Source organism: Boleophthalmus pectinirostris, unplaced genomic scaffold (genome assembly GCF_026225935.1).
Source record: "Boleophthalmus pectinirostris isolate CB_2022bp ecotype Guang Dong unplaced genomic scaffold, ASM2622593v1 HiC_scaffold_23, whole genome shotgun sequence".
NCBI lineage: Eukaryota > Metazoa > Chordata > Actinopteri > Gobiiformes > Gobiidae > Boleophthalmus > Boleophthalmus pectinirostris.
This window is the reverse complement of record NW_026571207.1, coordinates 33,531,490-33,551,500: the sequence shown is the minus strand read 5'-3', so window position 1 is coordinate 33,551,500 and position 20,011 is coordinate 33,531,490. Positions and strand designations below refer to the sequence as shown.

Below are 20,011 nucleotides of genomic sequence, written 5' to 3'. Positions count from 1 at the left end.
TAGACCTGGTTTAGTCCTGGTTTAGACCTGGTTTAGTCCTGGTTTAGTCCTGGTTTAGTCCTGGTTTAGTCCTGGTTTACTCCTGCTTAAGTCTTGGTTTAGTCCTGGTTTAGACCTGGTTTAGTCCTGGTTTAGTCCTGGTTTAGTCCTGGTTTACTCCTGCTTAAGTCTTGGTTTAGTCCTGGTTTAGTCCTGGTTTAGTCCTGGTTTACTCCTGCTTAAGTCTTGGTTTAGTCCTGGTTTAGACCTGGCTTTAGACCTGATTTAGTGTCCAGCAATGAGTGGAATTGCCGAGAAAAAAAAAAAAAAAAACGGATTTAGCCCAAAATGTGAAAATAGGAAAATACCGCTGTGTAATCCATTTACTTCAACCAAGTAACTGTAATCCAATTACCACTCACTGAAACAGTAATTGTAACCGAATACAGTTACTCATAATTTGAACTCTGATTACGTAACTCCGGTACATGTAATCTGTTACTCCCCAACACTGACGATAATACATTTAAAACCAAAAAAGTTACATCGTTCATTACATAAAACATCATAATTGACCTCCCCCTTCCTGTTTTTCTTCAGGTATTTCCCGTCCGGTCTGTGTAAGAGCCTGAAGTCTGAAGGTGCCGTGATGACCCCCATAGAGATGACCTCCATGGACCAGGACTCGTCTCCGTTCCGCTCCCTGAGACCTCGCTCTCAGCTGGGCTCGTCCGTGAGCGGGGGCTCCCTGTCCAAACCCCAGGGGCCCGTGGTCTGCAGCGTGGCCCCCAACCTCCCCACGCGCCCCCCTCCACCTCCGACACAGGCTCCATCAGGAAGAGCCGCTGGGACCAGGACTACGAAGGTGAGAGGCTGATCGTGTTCAGTCACACGGGGAGATTTTGTTTCAGTTTGGTATTGTTTTTATCTTGTTTTCATTTCAGATAGTTGGGCATTTTACTTTAAAATACTCAACAAAGTAATTATCCAGTTATTTTTCATGTTAAGTACTATTGCGTCAAAGAACTTTAGAGTAACTGAATGGAGAATAAGTTTGAAAACGCTGCCTTTGAATGTCTCTGGTTTGTCATTGTCATTCTCATCGAATTTGTCTCATTTAGCGTGAAGTGTGCGGAAAGAAACAACTCAGAAACGGTTAACTTTCTCAAATAAGAGGTTTGTGTAGTCAATTTTTTAGCTAGAAAATTACATACTGTGGCTTTAATAAATAAAATCTTAGCCTCTCAGTTTGGAGTAGTACTGCAAATAGTAATTTTTTTAAAATTAGATTTTGCAAATAAAGATATTGAGATGACATTATGGTGATTCATCTTAAATATGCTTAAACCGACTTCACACAGATTTCTAGCACTGTTTTAAACAGTGATTTAGTGGGGATTTTTTAAGTGGGGGCAAGAGATTCATGACGTCATTGATGTGACCCCCCCCCAAACAAACATAAAGGTGTCAGTCCAGTAAAAATCAGTAATATTTGATGGGGTTTTTTTTGTTTTATTTTTTACTAAAAATTATGCAGAATCATGTTATTAACATTAACACCGTTTATAATGAACCACAGAACATAAACCACAGACTACAACACATGAACCAGGACTGAAACAGGTCTAAACCAGGTCTAAACTTGGACTTGAGAGGGAGAGAGAGAACCCAGAGGCCGAGACGATCAGGCGACGGCTGCACTGACCCCGTGGTGTGCGGAGCTCTGTGTCCGTCCTTTCACCTGCGGCCACCTGACGGTCTACGCGGGTGCACCTCTGTCCCGTCTAGAGATGCATGGATTGCGGTTACAGCCGCGGTATCGGGCGGATGACGTGACAAAAAATAATGTTTTAATTAAATTTGGGCGGGTGGCGGTTTAACTACTCAAATAAAAGCCTATATTGTTAAGTATTGCTACCTACATCTGAAAAAACGAGTGTCATTGTACAGTCTGTGCTTGTAGTACAGTAGTAAGAAGGTTAAAAAATAGCCTAGTCAGAAAACGTTGTCAATTAATTAGCTGCACAAGACAACCAGGCAAGTTTGGGGTTGTTACGGACAATTAACAATGTGAACATGCACGTTGAGTGAATTTTGGATTGAATGAGCTATAGAGTTTGCATTTTTATCGAGGCTCCTTAGTTTGTTTGCTATATGATTCTTCTAAAATCTAAAATCAATTGGTCAAAACCTTGGGTGCAAATGGACAGCGGGCGGATGATGAGTTTTGTGTCGCGGTTGCAGATGAAAAAATAGCCCATCCACGCATCTCTAGTCCCGTCCTAACAATCAATCCTGGTTCAGTTCTGGTTTAGTTCTGGTTCAGTCCTTGACCCTCATGTCTCAGGTCACTATAGGACAGTAGAGCAGATAACATGAGCCTATGCAGGTTATTTTCACCATTGCCAGTAGCTTGACATTTAAGTTGTAGCTATTTAATATTTGTTATTTTTTTATTTGTCATGCCCACTACACCCCTGGTTTTAAATTTTCCGTGAGTTTGTAAGTCTCAGGGTCAGTGTGATTGTGTTACCTCTGTCTGTCAGCTCCCAGCTCCAAAACCTCAAACCATAAAAATCCTACATCCTGATATTTACGATTCCCCTTTTAGATAAACTTCAGAACAGCCAATCAGAGCAGCCAACACACAAACGCCTCTGCTCATGACAGCTCTATTACTGTAAAAACACACAAGGACACTAATATGGAGTCTGTGCAAAGTTTTCCGGTTAAACATCTCATCAGATTGACTTTAACAGGAGCCTTACCTTCAACCGTCTCTGCTCCTTTGGGAGTTTACGGGCAGGACGAGTTAACAGACTGGATTTAAAGTATAAATCAATACATAAACTGAACACTCCCAATAGGCTTCAGTGTTCTGGCAGCGTACGGCGGCGAGGGGACTTAGCCGTGTTTAACATTGTCCTCTGCGAAAAGATGAGGTCATAGAGATGGATGACCTGTCGCCACGGAGACAACTGGAGCCAATCACACGACACATGTCTGAAACGGCGAGCCACGCACCGCCGCTCCTGTCCCCCACTCCTGTCGCCCCTGTCTCTGCGGAGAACATACACGAGAACAGAGCAGAAGTCATACAGCAGACATACTGAAGAATTATGGCTCACTGCTACGACTAAAACATACTGATATCTTTCCTTTCAGTTGATGTCATATCTATATGTTAATGAACCTTAAATAAAGCTAATTGGAGGCACTATTCTGTCTTAGATACATCTACAAGAGGGTCCGGTCAAGTGGTAACGGAGGGAAACAGGGGCAGATTTTGACATTCAAATGTCTCTTATTCAGAAACTAGAGGGACTATTGAAATAAGTAAAGTATCAGAATGTAGGAAAGAGTTACACTCCAACAGGGTCAAGTTAAACCTGTGATATTCTTTCAAGTTGTTGACAAAAAATTTTAAAACTCATGTCGGTAACGGAGGGAATGAAATATGCAGCACTTTTTGGGCAATAAATCCAAACAGTGATAACTCTTGGTTCTCACTTCCATATCCTTAACAAACTGGTTTGAATATTTGCTTCATATAGTTTTCTACCATATGGTACAAGATTAGGTTGAAAAACCTCTTACTTTTTGAGTCATGAGATTTTTTATTAAGAAAGGTCATGGTAACGGAGGGAAAAGTAACGGAGGGAAAATTGTGCAAACAAGTAGAAGGTGCAGGATTTTACATCATTTGTCAACTTTTTTCTTCTGAATACTTTAATATTACTTCAAAATGAAAGGAAACTATTTCTATAAAATATGTCAGTCCTTCCAAGCAAATTTTTATCATTTTAAATCTTTTTTTTTTTAATCCATGTACCTTTCATCAACAGGTCAATGATGGAATAACACAAGATATGATGAAATACATCCATTTATTTACATGATTTGCAGGTCTTTGAAATTTGGGAAATAATTTTTGTTCCATGTTTCATACATGGTCTGTTTAAAACGTATGGAACTTTAGAACCAAAAATGGTACAGAAAAAAGGTAAACAGTTTCACTAGAGTACAAACTAGAGTACATATGTATCTGTTCAATACATTTTTATATCAGATGCATTAACTTAAAATTTTGGCCTTGCTGTTTACTTCTGCTTGACCGAGCCCAAGAACAAAAACTAGTGCGCTGATATGTCACAAGCCGGCATTAGCAACTGTTTTTTAATTTGTCACAATTTTTTATCAAAAACAAACATCCAAAAAAACAACACTTTTATAGATCACTGACTGCATTATTATTATTGTTTAAGTTTTTTTTATTAATTAAAGCCACAGTATGTAACGTTCTTGAGGTGGCACATCATCATACTTCAGGATGGCGAGGAGAAAATTCAGTTTGTGGACTGGACAAAAGTGCCATACTGTGGATATATATAAACAAAGGAACAACATTTCCATGGAAAGGAGGAAGAGGCCCTCCTCCAGACCAAATAAGAGTCAGGTCTGTGGAAGATGCAAGCCCTCACAGAGGAAGGACACATGTCGTATGTTTTTCAGTGCTTTAAAAATAACCAGATAGAAAAACATGGCCAGAGTGCATATGTGCCTTACACCACATGCTGACTCAGTATTGTTTACATACATTACTTTAAGTCATGCAAAATAACTTTAAATAGGGTCCATGCACCATTCCTTCTTTTGAATTTCAATTAAGAACAAGAAACAATAAAATGGGAAAACTGTTTATTTTTAGTGTCAACAAAAAAACAGATTTCAACATCTTTTTTAAAATATTTCATTTAAAGGTTATTTCAAGTAACACCAATCAAAAAGCAGTCATCAGTTTCTATTTCATCTAATTCAATTTTGATATTTTGTTCTCCCAGGTTTATTTGCCCCAGAAGTTCTGCTGCTCTACCTTCTAGTGTGTATTTTGAAGTTTGTGGATGCATCTGTCTGTGTCAGTGGATGTTATGGGCCGTGGCTGCATCCAGATCCACGTTAAATAAATGTGCTAAATACATCAGAAAAGACACACTGAAGCAAAATGGAATTAAGATGTGCTCAGAAATGAGTATTTGAAGATTTTGTGAAAAACACAAACTAAAATGCAAAGGACTGGTTACAGATGCAGAGTTGGAAAGAGCTGTAATGGGTTCATTTTGTGGAAAACATGTCGTCTTCTTTTATAGCGACGCGTTCACTTTCGCGTCATTGTTGAACTCATGATGAGAAACAGGAAGCAGCGATAAACTCTCCTTTGTTCAGCTGACACGGAATTCACACACAGCGCTCTAAGCAGCAGAATTTCCGGGGCAAATAAACCAGAGAGAATAAAATATCAAAACTGAATTAAGCACGATGACTGTTTTTTGTTTGGTGTTATTTGAAATAAACTGCAAATTAAATATTGGAAATAGAGGTTGAACATAACAAACTGTTTTCCCATTTTACTGTTGTTCGTTCTTAAAGGTTGTATGGAGGATTTTTTTTTTCAGTTTCAAATTGTCAATGAAAGTTTAAAATACCATTACAGAGACGCAGCAGCTTTGTAATTATGATGACCAAAAAAAAAAGAATGAAAATCTATCAACTGTGGACGTAGTGAGGCCAGATAAACATCAGCCAATAGACAACAAGGCTACCTCATTTTCTATTGGCTGTTAGGTTGTCAATCAAACTCCCTACGTTTCTGCGTGCGGGGATTACGTGGTTTATGCAGCGGTTCGTAGAGGCTTTTTCAAACTGTCGCTTCGTCGCAATTTGCACAAAGTTTGTTGCGGTGGCGAGAATCTAGGACCAGTTCGCCGCAAAAGAAAGTCTGTTTTTGAGGTCGCTGAAAGAAGAAGAGAAGGGGAAAAGGAGTGAAGACAAACTGAGGTGATTCTTGGAGATTCCTTCCAGTGAGACAGGGTCTAAAAACTGACGCGTCGGTCGCTAAATTATTTCTAGACAGGTCACTTTAACAGTACTTCTGGTTGTAAACAAGTGTGATTTCTAGAGTAAAGAGGCGGGAGGAGGTGTTTCTACTGAGGGAGCTGTGGAGGAAGAAGGTGGTGTCACGCATGCACAACATTTGAAAAAGGACTGTCAGTGTATTTCACTTCCCTTAAAAAGTCCTCTATACAACCTTTAATTGAAATTCAAAAGAACAGATGGTACATACACCTACGCAGATCAAATAGGTTTTCATAGGTTTCATGTGTGACCCTTGAGTCCCGTTGCACAGAGAGGAGTGATCTCACAAGCGCAGACCCTCCTTGAAGACGATGTATCCTCATTATAAAATCAATCTGAGCTCCGAGTAATGCATGCGTATAGATCAAACTCTCCCATCAAAAACAAAAGAGAGAGAGAGAGACGTGCTGACAGCGACAAATGGCTGTATACCCAAAGTGTCATCTTAATGTGTTTAATCAGAGCGCCGCGTTGACTGAGCACTTCCCATGATGCACTGGGCCGATCAAAGTCCTCCGCACGGCGACCTTGGACGACATTCACGGCGCAGACCTTTTAAATCCTTGTTAGACTGAAGTGGACAGTTATAATGTTAGGTGTAAAGTTAGAAAAAGAAGGATTATATCTAAGGTGTTCTTGAGAAAGATTTTGTGAAGATGAAACTGCAGAAAACTGAATATACAAAGCTTTTATGTGGGTTTACGATAGTCTGTACCGTATTTTCCGGGCTATTAGGCGCTCTGGATTATAAGGCGCACTGTCATTAAATGGTCTATTTTCGAACTTTTTTCACAAATAAACCGCACCGGACTTTAAACGAAACACAACAGTTGGATGGGTCAGTGGGACTTTGTTTGGCGAATTCACGGTGACTCTGGGCTTTGTTCAGTTGTGGCGTGTAGGGAGGGTGCTGTCTGGGACCAACGGATTGTTGCCGCATTCGCAGTGACTCAGTTGTTCAATTGTGTCTAGAAGTGGCACATTGCACTCGCTTTTTCGGTTCGTTCCTCCGTTCCGTTCATCGTCGACGTGGAGTGGTGAGTTTGTCTGTGGGTGTTTTTCGCTGCGCGGTCGCTGTCTGCTCCGTGTGTGTTTGCGTGCGCTGCGGGTGGTGCGGCTTTGTAGTTTACTGAAGTCGTACTGGGACACCCGAGTGGATTCGTGTATAGGGCGCTCTGGATTGTGGGGCGCGCGGTCGTTTTTTGATGGGGTTAGAGGCTTAAGAGCGCGTCTAATAGCCCGGAAAATATGGTAATTGTAACTGAATTAAAATTGCCACTTGTCAGAATTGCCAAGGCTGCAGCAATTTAGACAGAATATTGTCTGCAAAGAAAAAAAATACATTGGATTCTTATATTATTTTATCAGTTCATGTGTCAGTCTTCTCTCAGATATTAATGTTGTTGGAGTTGTTTACAATGTCCTCTAGGGGTGTGCAAAAATATTGAAATATCGATATATCGTATCGTTTAATGTGATGATACAGTACTGATATCATGAGCTGCTGTATCGATATATATCGCAGAGAGTATTTTTTGGTATATTTTATTGAATTATTTTGTGACAGAGCTACAGTTTTGCTGCTTGTTTAGAGGAAGGAAACTCATTTATGCAACACATTTGATATTTTCACAGTTTTGATGATTAAAATGTTTGTGTTTCATATGAACTTTGCGCAAGATGTGATTTAACAAAGACTTTTAGTATTGCAGCCATGATTTAGCCTTTATTATTTATTGAACCATATCGAATCAATTTGATAAATATATCGTATTGAATCGTATCGAATTGAATCGTATCAATGTATCGAATCGTGGCCTATGTATCCAGGTAAAAATCGTATCTGCAACTTCTGAATGATACCCAGCCCTACTGTCCTCTATAGAATTCTATTTAAAAAAAATATAATGCAAATGTAATCACAATCACAATACTTCATGAATAGTTTGACAAAACCCAGGTCAACACCCAAGTAAACACAGCCACAGGGAGATCATGCAAACTCTGGAAAATGAACTCAAAATAAAGCAGAACAAGAATAAATGAAGTAAATTTTGTCAGTAAAGTGTCTGATCACATTTCATCACAGTTTGACTTTAGTTCATGACTCTTCAAGTTCAAAAACGTACTCAATAAAGTTTCGCAACTTTTTCTCTAATATGTCTGTGAAAATCAAAACATTCAGAAGTCTGTTATTCTGTGTGTTTGAATTTAAAGTCTGGTGGTTCTTGCTGTGTGGAAACTGCACTAATGATCAGTCTTGGTTTGGTTTTGGCTTCGTTCATCTGATTCATTTGGGCCAAGATCACATTTAAACAGGACAAACTCTCCACTGTGAAAACAATTCATTCAATTTTTATACAAAATCTACTGAAAGCAACAGTGATTATTATTTCAAATTTGTAATATTTGTTATCTGGATCAGTACAATTAAAAAGAAGAAGAAAAAATACATTAAAGGTACAACATGTTAGGCTACGTTCAGACTGCAGGGCTTAATGCTCAATTCAGATTTTTTTGTGAAATATGATTTTTTTGGGAGGTCATTCACATTTCCAATTAAATGCGACTTGTATGTGATCTCCAGTGTGAACTTTAAACGGCCCAAAAGTGTTGCATGTGCACTGGAGACACGATGACGTCACACACAGTGAGCATGCTCAGTGTTTACGGAAGTCACCTAAACATGGACACAACATTGAGCACCTGGAGATTGTAAAGTTCTGTTGTACTGGAGCCAGAACATGTACCGACTATTTGTTTTAAGGAGGAGATTGAGAAGGAGAAGGACGAGGTTTTGGGCCATGTGGGAGTAGGTGGATGACTGTGACCTGGCCGTTCAGACTGAAGTCACATGTCAAAAGATCAGATATGTATCGGTTTTAGGAGCACATATCCAAGTGGCCTGGGTCACAATTGAAAAAAAAAAAAAACGGATCTGTGTCGTTCAGACTGTCATTCAAAGATCAGATACAGGAGCATAAGAGCGAAAAAATCGGACGTGTGTCACTTCAGGCTGCAGTCTGAACGTAGCCTGACTTTCTGGAGGACACCTGTATGACTCCATGGAAGTAGAAAGAAGAAAGAAATAGGTAAGTGTTACTGCAGAATATTATAACCAAAGGAACAACATTTTCTGGCTGTTGCTTTAAATTTCATGGTTCAAGATTGTTTGACTTAAAGATGCATCTTGTAGCTTTTCTGTCTCCATGGAGATGTTGTTGCTGTGGAAATTTCCACAGTGTGACATTAAACACATGTATTTCGCATTTGTTCACTTATGTTTTTATTATTCAAACATATCTTGAAAAACAAGCCTCTCCACAGATTTGATCTGTAACTTGGCCAGGTTGTCTTCATGCAGATCAGTTTAAAAGGACAGTCCGGAATTTTGGACATAGGGCCTCATTTCCTCGTGAGCCAGAGTGTTGGAGATATTTGAAGACACTTTTTGAAATATTCCATCCAGTCCTTGTATTTGCAGAGGTCGCTGGTGCTAGACTAGTGCATGTCAATGGTCATAGTTTTCCTGCCACTAAAAACAATCTTACCCACTCCACAAAACACCCGAAGAAAATCTATTATTACACCAGACTGTCCATGTGAATGTCTGTGTTGATAGAATAATGTTTGAAATACAAGTAACCTATAATCACATGAATTGTTGTATGTTGTTGGACTATTTTCTCAGCAGCAGTGGAATTTCACTTTGCCGGTAAGATAGGTGCTAGGTGATATCAGTCCGCCGCTGCCAAACTCTTCTATCAGGAAGTACAACTCACTACTGCTGCTCAGACATAAATCGTTCAAATGCAACATTGGTTTTACTTCTAAAATTATTCTATCAACACAGACATTCACAAGGACAGTCTGGTGTAATAATTGTTTTGCCTCGGGTGCTTTGTGGAGTGGGTAAGACCAGCAACCAGTGACCTCTGCAAATACAAGGACTGGATGGAATATTTAAAAAACTGTCTCCAAATATCTCCAACACTCTGGCTCACTAGGAAATGAGGTATGAAGTGGATAATGTTTGGTCCACTACAAGGTCCAAAATTCCAGACTGTCCCTTTAATGCCATACTGTCAAACACACCAGGCACTAACATCTCCACGGAGACCGAGATTAGCAGACAAGTTACATCGAGCTTCTAAAAATTGGCGTATTATGAATATCTTTTTTAACTGTGAGATTTAGTTTGAAGTAAAAACTATGGAAACCAGATACCTTTGTGTGTCTAAGGTGACCTTGGCCCTAACTGAATCATCTGCTCCGTTCTTCCCTCTCGTCTTCCGTTCTTTATTTTTACTCATTCATTTTGTGTCCCTGTCACCTGGTCCCACCTCCAGACAGGCAGCAGACAGCGCCTGTGATTAGTGACTCATTATGTTAAATGAATGGATGTTTAATTACGTTTCAATGTGCTTAACTGGCAGTATCATTCAGTACTATTTATTTCTGTCCAAGGCTGTCACATTGACAGCTAATAGTACTTATAGTTAAAGGGCCCATCTCATGCAAAATCAACTTTTCAGAGCTTTCTACCTTCTAAGAGTGATGTGTGGGCCTTGTATCTGTCGCCCAAGTGGTTTTTAGATTGATTCTGTGTTTTTTTTAACAAATTGCAGTGTATTTCTGCCACCCTCCCACCTGACAACAAACTAAAGCTGCTACAACGATGACGCGACAGCTACACCTATGACGTGCTTGACGTAGCAGAAAGCACTTACACCTGACCCACCTCCACCCCACCTCCGCCCACTCACACACAGTCCTGCATCTGCACCGTACACGTCTGCTTTTCTGCGTTATTTATCTTTATTTTTCACTTCAAACACATTTTTTGTAACCATGTCCTCATGGAGAAAGTGTGTATTTGGCTGCGATGGCAAGTCGAAATGATTTGGCATGTCGACAGAAGAAGCAAGGCGTACTAAGTGGCTGGAGTTTATTTCTGGGAACACAGACAAAAAGGTCCCCAAGAATATTTTTGTTTGCGAGCAACACTTCAATGAAGACTGCTTCGAGAACTACGGCTATTTTAAAACTGGACTTACAACGAAGCAGAAGCGACACTTTGGAAAAGGATGCTGTTCCCACGATACCAGGGTCCAGTGATGGTGATCCTGGATCTGTAAGTTTACTGCTAGTAAACCGCTGAACAGAACTAAAAGCAAACTGCAGCGTTTATTTTTAAAGATTATCCGACATATAATTTCAATATGCGTGTCATTCCCCTTGTTCTACCTGTTTTAGTTTGACAAACGTTGCGTAGCCCTACGATATTACATTGATACTAACAACAGACTTAGGACATCATTTTTTCTAGTGAGTTGACTTCAATGCTTCTGCACGATAACAAAATGGACAGATTATGACCACCTCATTTGATCGAACATTATTATAAGATTCAAGTTTGCCCAATTCTGCTTCTGTCTCCCCCTCCCTCCCTGAGATGGGCGAAGGGCGGCTCACTCAGAGCCTACATCACGTTTGGAGGGCGGAGCCTGTGCTTTCTCAGGACGGGCGGGGGGATGAGTAATAGTCGGCCTTTCATAGTTCCTGATCTGTGACTCCCTCCTAGAAATCAGTAAGATTTGATAACTATTGTGTAATGGATGTTCCAAAACTCAAATTGTGCTTGTTTATGTGCAAAAGATACAATGTGAAAAGAGATACTTTGCATGAGATGGGCCCTTTAAAAGTTGGTGCTATACAGTAGTTCAGGGGTAAATGCTTAAACCACAGTGCTACTTTCTCTCCTGTTGTTAAAAGTCCTCTTCTGTGGAGTTTGCATGTTCTCCCTGTGTTTAAAAGAGCAGCTTCAATCCAAACCGCAGCGGTAAGTCGTCCCCCTCGTGACCCTGCACACGCTCACTCACTCGTCCTAAGAGGGGCTGAAGGAGAGCTCAGTCTGGAGGACAAATTTATCTATGAGTATATATAAAGAAATGAAGTCACAGTAGTAACAGGAGTAGCAGTAGCAGTTGCAGTAGCACTAGTACTATTACTGCTTCTATTGTTGTAGTTTTCTAGTAGTATGATCGGCTGCAGTAACAGAAAGAATAGTAGTAGTAGTGGTGGTGGTGGATGTAGTATCAATAGTAGTAGTAATAGTAATAACAGCAGTAGTAGTAGCAATAGTTGTAGCAGTAGTACTAGTAGTACAGTAGTAGTACCAGTAGTAGTACTAGTAGCAACAGTAGTAGTAACAGTAGTAGTACTAGTAGTAGTAGCACCAGTAGCAGCAGTAGTAGTAGTAGTAGTAGTAGTAGTAGTAGTAGTAGTAGTAGTAGTAGTAGTAGTAGTAGTAGTAGTAGTAATAGTAGCAGTAACAGTAGTAGTACTAGTGTAGTAGTAGTAGTAGTAGTAGTAGTATTTATAATAGTAGTTGTAGCATAGGCTATCAGTAGCAGTAGTAGTAGTAGTAGTAGTAGTAGTAGTAACAGTAGTAGTACTATTAGCAACAGTAGTAGTCATAGCAGTAGTAGCAGTAGTAGTAACAGTAGTAGTACTACTGTTGCTACTACTGCTGTTACACTAGTAGTACTAGTAGTACTAGTAGTAGCAGTAGTAGCAGTAGTAGTAGTAGTAGTAGTAGTAGTAGTAGTAGTAGTAGTAGTAGCAGTAGTAGTAGTAGTAGTAGTAGTAGTAGCAGTAGTAGTAGTAGTAGTAGTAGTAGTAGTAGTAGTAGTAGCAGTAGTAGTAGTAGTAGTAGTAGCAGTAGTAGCAGTAGTAGTAGTAGTAGTAGTAACAGTAGTAATAGTTCTAGCAGTAGTAACAGTAGTAGTAGAAGTAGCAGCAGTAGGAATAACAGTAGTAGTACTAGTAGTAGCAGCAGCAGTAGTAGTAGCAGTAACAGTAGTAGTACTAGTCTAGTAGTAGCAGTAGCAGTATTAGTATTAATAATAGTAGTTGTAGCATATCAGTAGCAGTAGTAGTAGTAGTAGTAGTAGTAGTGGTGGTGGTGGTGATGGTACCAGTAGATGCAGTAGAAGTATTAGTAGCATTGAAAGTAGTAATATCTGTTAGGAGTAGTATAAGTAGTAGTACTCAGGTGCCTTTCAAACTTTGTGTTCTTCAAACTTTTAGAATTAATTGAATGATCCTAAATCCTCTAAAGTGTCATTTGCTTCTCTCAGTCAGGTCCACACTGAAGCAGCACGAGTCTGATCACACCTCTGCCTCTAATCCTCCCAAACTCTCACACACTCCATTTCAAAGTCTCCAGGTTCAGTTCAAAGTCAGACCGATAAACCCCGCCTCCTCTTGCCCGAACTCCGCCCCCTCTGGCTCTGATCCCACCCACTCTACCTAGAAAAGCACGGATAAAACCGCCAATCAAACCCCCAGCGTTCATCACAATCTGCTGAAGGACTGAAGGTTTAGTGGGCGGGGTTTAACTGATTTGCATAAACATTTTCAAGGTTTTTTGTTATTTATTCATTTTATTAATTATTATTATTATTATTTTGGAGGCAAGATGGTCACACATGACTTCGCTAACACCCACGTTTTCACAAGTACAAAATAAATAAAAAAATAAAAATAAATAAATAGTTTCATTCACACATGTTTGAATAATCTTTTTATTAGTAGTCTGTCTGCATCTCCACTCAATCCGTGTATCATTCGTTTATTCAAAAAATAAATAAATTTTCTTCATTATTTGTCTCCAAAATCAAAATGAAAAAAACAGATAATGAGTAATTTTTTCAGTTTTTGATTTTGTGTTTAAATGAAGAATGAAAAAAACGGCCATTTTTCGTTTCCGTGATTTAAACTGAGATGCCGGACTAAACCAGGACTAAACCAGGACTAAACCAGAACTAAACCAGGACCAAACCAAGACTAAACCAGGACTAAACCAGAACTAAACCAGGACCAAACCAAGACTAAACCAGGACTAAACCAGAACTAAACCAGGACCAAACCAAGACTAAACCAGGACTAAACCAAGACTAAACCAAGACTAAACCAGGACTAAACCAGGACTAAACCAAGACTAAACCAAGACTAAACCAGGACTAAACCAAGACTAAACCAGGACTAAACCAGGACTAAACCAAGACTAAACTAAACTAAAAAGTCCCTGGTCTCAGTCTTGGTCTTGGTACTGGTCTGGTCCTGGTCTGGTCCCATTCTTAGTCCTGTTCTTAGTTCTGGCCTGGTCCTGGTCTCAGTCCTGGTTTTTTGATTGATTAAATGTGTATTTTCTTTGTAAAAGTGTCATTTTCATGCCTCATTTTGTGCACTGATAATTAGATAACTGGGTTATGTTTTGTAGACGTCTAACTGTACCTCATCTTCGGCTTACCATGGCTCTAATATTTACAACATTTCTATCAACTGCTAAAATGAGTAGCTCTCTGGCATTTTCGTTTTACAAAAAGTAGCTCACAGGAGGGAAAATGTTGGAGACCCCTGCTCTATACCAACTGTAGTGGAAATGGTATGAATCAGTGATTTCCAACAGTTCTGAACTTTCCAGCAGTCTCAAAGTGCCCTTATCATTTGCACATTTATTACAAATATCTGTAATGTCAGGGGCCCATTGACGTCATTTAACAGAGTGACAAAGGTTCTCATTAAGCACTGATATTGTAACAACCACAATCTAGTATAGAGGCTTTGCACCGTCACGTGTCCCCATGGTAACGGTACCTACGCCACCATGACACCGGGCACACTATGTCACTGACTTCAGCAGCATCAGAGAAACATGGGCAGGTTTTGTTGTGTATTTGGTTGTTCTAGACGCTCTGAAAGGGATGAAATGATTAGTTTCTCCACTGTTCCTCTGGAAATGACTCATCATGAGCTCAAACAAGGGAATTATTGAAAAAAAGATACGAATTATGGCTAGAGAACATAAACCGCGAAGAGATTTCCTATGGTACCATCAAGACACACTCACGTCACTTTCATCAAGGTATTTAGCTATTTAAATAGTTTCATAGATTATTTAATGAGAGAAGCACATTTACTGAACTAAAATTTAAAAAGAAAACATTTGCAGTGTGAGTGACAGTAGAAACTGTATCTTCCAACGCACATATAAACATGTCACTCGTCGTAGGACCCATGTTTTCTTTATTGTCTTGTTTATCCACAACTATGTCTTCTAGAATTAATCTCTTTTTGCGAGTGGATCTTTCTAACGTTCACGAGGATCTTTTCATGGCCGATTCTTTCGAGGTTTGGCTCACAGACTCTTCGACTCGTGCTCCATGTTGATCATAGGAGCCCAGTGTGGGTTCGTTGAATCGTAAACTAGTGCGGGTTTTCCTGGATAAATTAATGACATTTTAGTTCAGTAAATGTGCTTCTTTCATTAAATAATCTATGAAACAATTTAAATAGCAAATACCTTGATGAAACTTCGGGGGTCTTGATGGTACCATTGGAAATCTCTTTGCGGTTTATGTTCTCTAGCCATAATTCCCGTCTTTTTTCCGATAATTCCCTTGTTTGAGCTCCTGATGAGTCATTTCTAGAGGAACAGTGAAGAAACTAATTGTTTTATCCCTTTCAGAGCGTCTAGAACAACCAAATACACAACAAAACCTGCCCATGTTTCTCCGATGTTACTGAAGTCAATGACATAGTGTGCCCGGTGTCATGACGGCGTAGTTACCATTACCATGGGGGACATGTGACGGTGCAAAGCCTCTATTAAAGATTTTTGGGGGGGGCTTAAAGACAAACTTTTTCCCAATCATCTCTTTCAAAATAAAATAACCTCTTCTCTCTCTTTGTTCTCAGTGTACCCCGCAGACCCGGACTACTACGGCCGCCCCACCGTCCAGGAGTTCCCCACTTTCGACATCACCTCCTCCCCTTCCCCTCGCTCCACCTCCCCCCTCCCCTCCACCCAGACCTCCACCCTGGACTCCACCCTGGACTCCAGACGAAACACGCGCTTCGGAGGCTTCCCTTTCCCCCTGGAGCGGACGGACCGGCGCGCCCCCCTGCCCCCCTGCTACAGCAACCAAAACCTGGACGATTTCCTTGGTCCCGACGGCCTCCCTCTGCCCACCAACCAGTGCCCCAACGAGTACACCGCCATCAGCTACTACCCGACCAAACACCACACACGCAGTCTGGACAACGTTTCCACCGGCTACAAGCGTCTGAGCATGCGTCTGAGCGTGGCCATGCCGTCCTACGCCGAGAATCCTGAAGTTACACCAGTGCCGGGATCGAACCAGCAACCCCAGATCAGACCGCACGCCACCGGGCAGACGCAAAGGACTTTCGATGGCGGGAGCACGGTTGAAAGTGACTATGGGAGCTGCGAGGAGGTGATGTTTTGAGAGGAGTGAGTGAAAAGTTTGCACCAAAAAGTGGTTAGATATAAAAAAAGATAGTATTTTTTTGGTTCATTTTTGGAGTAAATTCGAGAAAATTTATGGACAGACGTGCGTTCGGTCCAGTTCATTAGAGTCTCCGGTTCATCTCTACGTTCATGTCTTTGGATGAATGAAGGAGGAAGCTACAGTAACACAGGCAGAACATGCAAATGACTTTAACTCACAGCGTTATAAGAAGCAGGATCTTCTTGAAGTTTGTGTTATAAAAAAGAAAGAAATTTTACTACAATGGAGCTGAACAGTGATGGGTTCCGAATTAACTTTCTCGTTCATTTTTCCGATAGACTTTCAAAAAAAAAAAAGTATAGCTTGCTTCGTGGTAATTAATGACAACAAAAACTATAATTTTATTCAAAGTCTGTCTCTGAAACTTTATAAACCGGTAAATTATTAAAGCATTTTGGCAACTATTGCGTTTTTTAATTCGAAAAGTCTTCTGGACAAAAGTCACTGTTGACTTCCATATGCACTATTTTAAAATCAAAACACAATGAGTAAATAACAGCTGTGTAATCTTCATGATGATTAAAGGAGCACTGCGTAACATTTCTGATTTCTGATGGAAGCTATATCTGTCGCCATGGAGACAAGAATATCTGCTCACGTCGGTTTAAAGGGCCCATCTCATGCAAAATCAACTTTTCAGAGCTTTCTACCTTCTAAGAGTGATGTGTGGGCCTTGTATTTGTCGCCAAAGTGGTTTTTAGATTGATTCAGAGTTTTTTTTTAAACAAATTACAGCGTATTTCTGCCACCCTCCCAAGTGACAACGAATTAAAGCTGCTACAACGATGACGCGGCAGATACACTTATGACGCTCCACCACCTCCGCCCCGCCTCCACCTACTCACACACCGTCCTGCGTCTGCACCGTACAGGTCTACTGTTCTGCGTTATTTATCTTTGCAGCGTTTTTTTTTTAAGATTATCCAATATATAATTTCGATAAGCGTGTCGTCACTTTTTTTCTACCTGTTTTAGTTTGACAAACGTTACATGGTCCTACGATATTACTTTGATACTAACAACATACTTAGGGCATCATTTTATTTTTTTTTTATTTTCCGCTTCAGACACACTTATTACACTTAATACACTTATTTGGCTGCGATGGCAAGTCGAAATGATTTGGCATGTCGACAGAAGAAGCAAGGCGTGCTAAGTGGCTGGAGTTTATTTCTGGGAAAACAGACAAAAAGGTCCCCAAGAATATTTCTGTTTGTGAGCAACACTTCAATGAAGACTGCTTCAAGAACTACGGCTATTTTAAAACTGGACTTACAACGAAGCAGAAGCGACACTTTGGAAAAGGATGCTGTTCCCACGATACCAGGGTCCAGTGATGGCGATCCTGGATCTGTAAGTTTACTGCTAGTAAACCGCTGAAGAGAACTAAAAGCAAACTGCAGCGTTTATTTTTGAAGATTATCTGACATATAATTTCAATATGCGTGTCATTCCCCTTGTTCTACCTGTTTTAGTTTGACAAACGTTGCGTAGCCCTACGATATTACATTGATACTAACAACAGACTTAGGGCATCATTTTATTCTAGTGAGTCGACTTCAATGCTTCTGCACGATAACAAAATGGCGATTACACCTCAGTCATTACGACCACTGATGTTTAGTGGTCGCCTGTACAGATTATGACCACCTCATTTGATCGAACATTATTATAGGATTCAAGTTTGCCCAATTATGACTTCTGCCTCAAGAGCCTACGTCACGTTTGGAGGGCGGAGCCTGTGCTTTCTCAGGACGGGCGGGGGGATGAGTAATAGTCGGTCTTTCATAGTTCCTGGTCTGTGACTGTCTCCAACAAATCAGTAAGATTTCATAACTATTGTGTAATGGATGTTCCAAAACCCAAATTGTGCTTGTTTATGTGCAGAAGATACAACGTGAAAAGAGTTATTTTGCATGAGACGGGCCCTTTAAGCGATAAAACCACTCGCAGTTACATGTACGACGGATATGTTCAGTGCCATACTGGGAAACATTTCAAGCAAAGCAATCGCATCTCCATGGAGACGAGCAGGTGGCAAGAACGCGCACCAGAAAAGTTACATGATGCAGCTTTATATGGATTCCAAAAATCCTTCAGTGAAAAGTATTAAGAAATGTGTTGTTAATGAGAATGTGTTGTGGTAAATTTCTGATCCATTTTTTTTGTTTACGTTGCAAGTTGTGATAGATTTCCAGAAATAACAAAATGACATTCAAAAAAATATGTATTTACAACAAATGTGATAACCAGGACTGTTGCATTCTGGGAAAAACACCTGCTTTTGACAGATAAACACACTTCATTTTAAGTTTACCGAGCGGAGGCGATGATAAGAATTGTGGGAGTACTTTTGACGTTAAGCACATTTTAAAGAAAACATTTCATAGACGTTGAAACTTGTTTGTGTTGAGTGAAGGGGCTGGACCCTCGGAACAAAAACAAAGATGGAGGAAGTGAGGAAGAGGAGGAGGAAGAGGAGGGGGAGGTAGAGGAGGAGGTGGTGTTTTTGTGAAGTTACTGCTGTTTGTGACACTGTTGAACAAGGCTCATTCAGACCTGGGGAAAAACTGTAGGATGGTCAATGGTTTATGGTCAATTACTACTACTACTACTATTACTACTACTGTTACTACTACTGTTATTGATACTACTACTGCTTATAATACTACTAATAATACTACTACTACTATAACAAGGACCATCGCTAAAACTAAACTCTTCTCATTTAGATTTATTTTGTATATTTAGAAATATTGGCTGGTTTAGTCCTGGTTTAGTCCTGGCCCAGACCTGGTTCAGACCTGGTTTAGTCCTGGTTCAGACCTGGTTCAGTCCTGGTTTAGTCCTGATCCAGACCTGGTTCAGATCTGGTTTAGTCCTGGTTTAGACCTGGTTCAGTCCTAGTTCAGACCTGGTTTAGTCCTGGTTCAGACCTGATTTAGTCCTGGTTTAGTCCTGGTTTAATCCTGGTTTAGTCCTAGTTCAGTCCTGGTTTAGACCTGGTTAAGTCCTAGTTCAGACCTGGTTTTGTCCTAGTTTAGACCTGGTTTAATCCTAGTTTAGACCTGGTTTAGTCCTAGTTCAGACCTGATTTAGTCCTGGTTTAGTCCTGGTTTAATCCTGGTTTAGTCCTAGTTCAGTCCTGGTTTAGACCTGGTTAAGTCCTAGTTCAGACCTGGTTTTGTCCTAGTTTAGACCTGGTTTAGTCCTAGTTCAGACCTGGTTTAGTCCTAGTTCAGACCTGGTTTAGTCCTAGTTCAGACCTGGTTTAGTCCTAGTTTAGACCTGGTTTAATCCTAGTTTAGACCTGGTTTAGTCCTAGTTCAGACCTGGTTTAGTCTTGGTTTAGTTCTGGTTTAGTCCTGGTCCAGACCTGATTTAGTCCTGATCCAGACATGGTCCAGACCTGGTTCAGTCCTGGTCCAGACCTGATTCAGACCCAGTTTAAATCTGGTTTAGTCCTGGTTTAGATGTGGTTTAGACCTGGTTCAGTTCTGGTTCACTCCTGGTTCAGTCCTGGTGTAATCCTGGTTTAGTCCTGGTTTACTCCTGGTTTAGACTCGGATTAGTCCCGGCCCAGACCCGGTTTAGTCCTTTGACCACAGTTCTTCTCCCGTGGGGCCTGATGGTGCCTTCACTGTAACCTTGTACATTTGTATTTTTTGCTCGTGTGAATGTTCTGAGTCGCGCACTTGGACTCGTGTGTGTGGTCTCTGTGCCGTTCTGTGTGCGTCATG

At 40.5% G+C, this 20,011-nt stretch overlaps 1 protein-coding gene across 1 annotated transcript in view; it reads left to right on the top strand.

Annotated features, from left to right (window-relative positions):
- Window positions 1-19,062, top strand: part of fat2 (FAT atypical cadherin 2) — a 230,789-nt gene extending 211,727 nt beyond the window's left edge. Inside the window, 3 exon segments of the mRNA XM_055158976.1 lie at window positions 580-788; window positions 791-844; window positions 15,658-19,062. Of these exon segments, the coding sequence (XP_055014951.1) occupies window positions 580-788; window positions 791-844; window positions 15,658-16,208 (814 nt within the window). The 3' untranslated portion in view covers window positions 16,209-19,062.
- The last annotated feature ends 949 nt before the right edge of the window (window positions 19,063-20,011 follow it).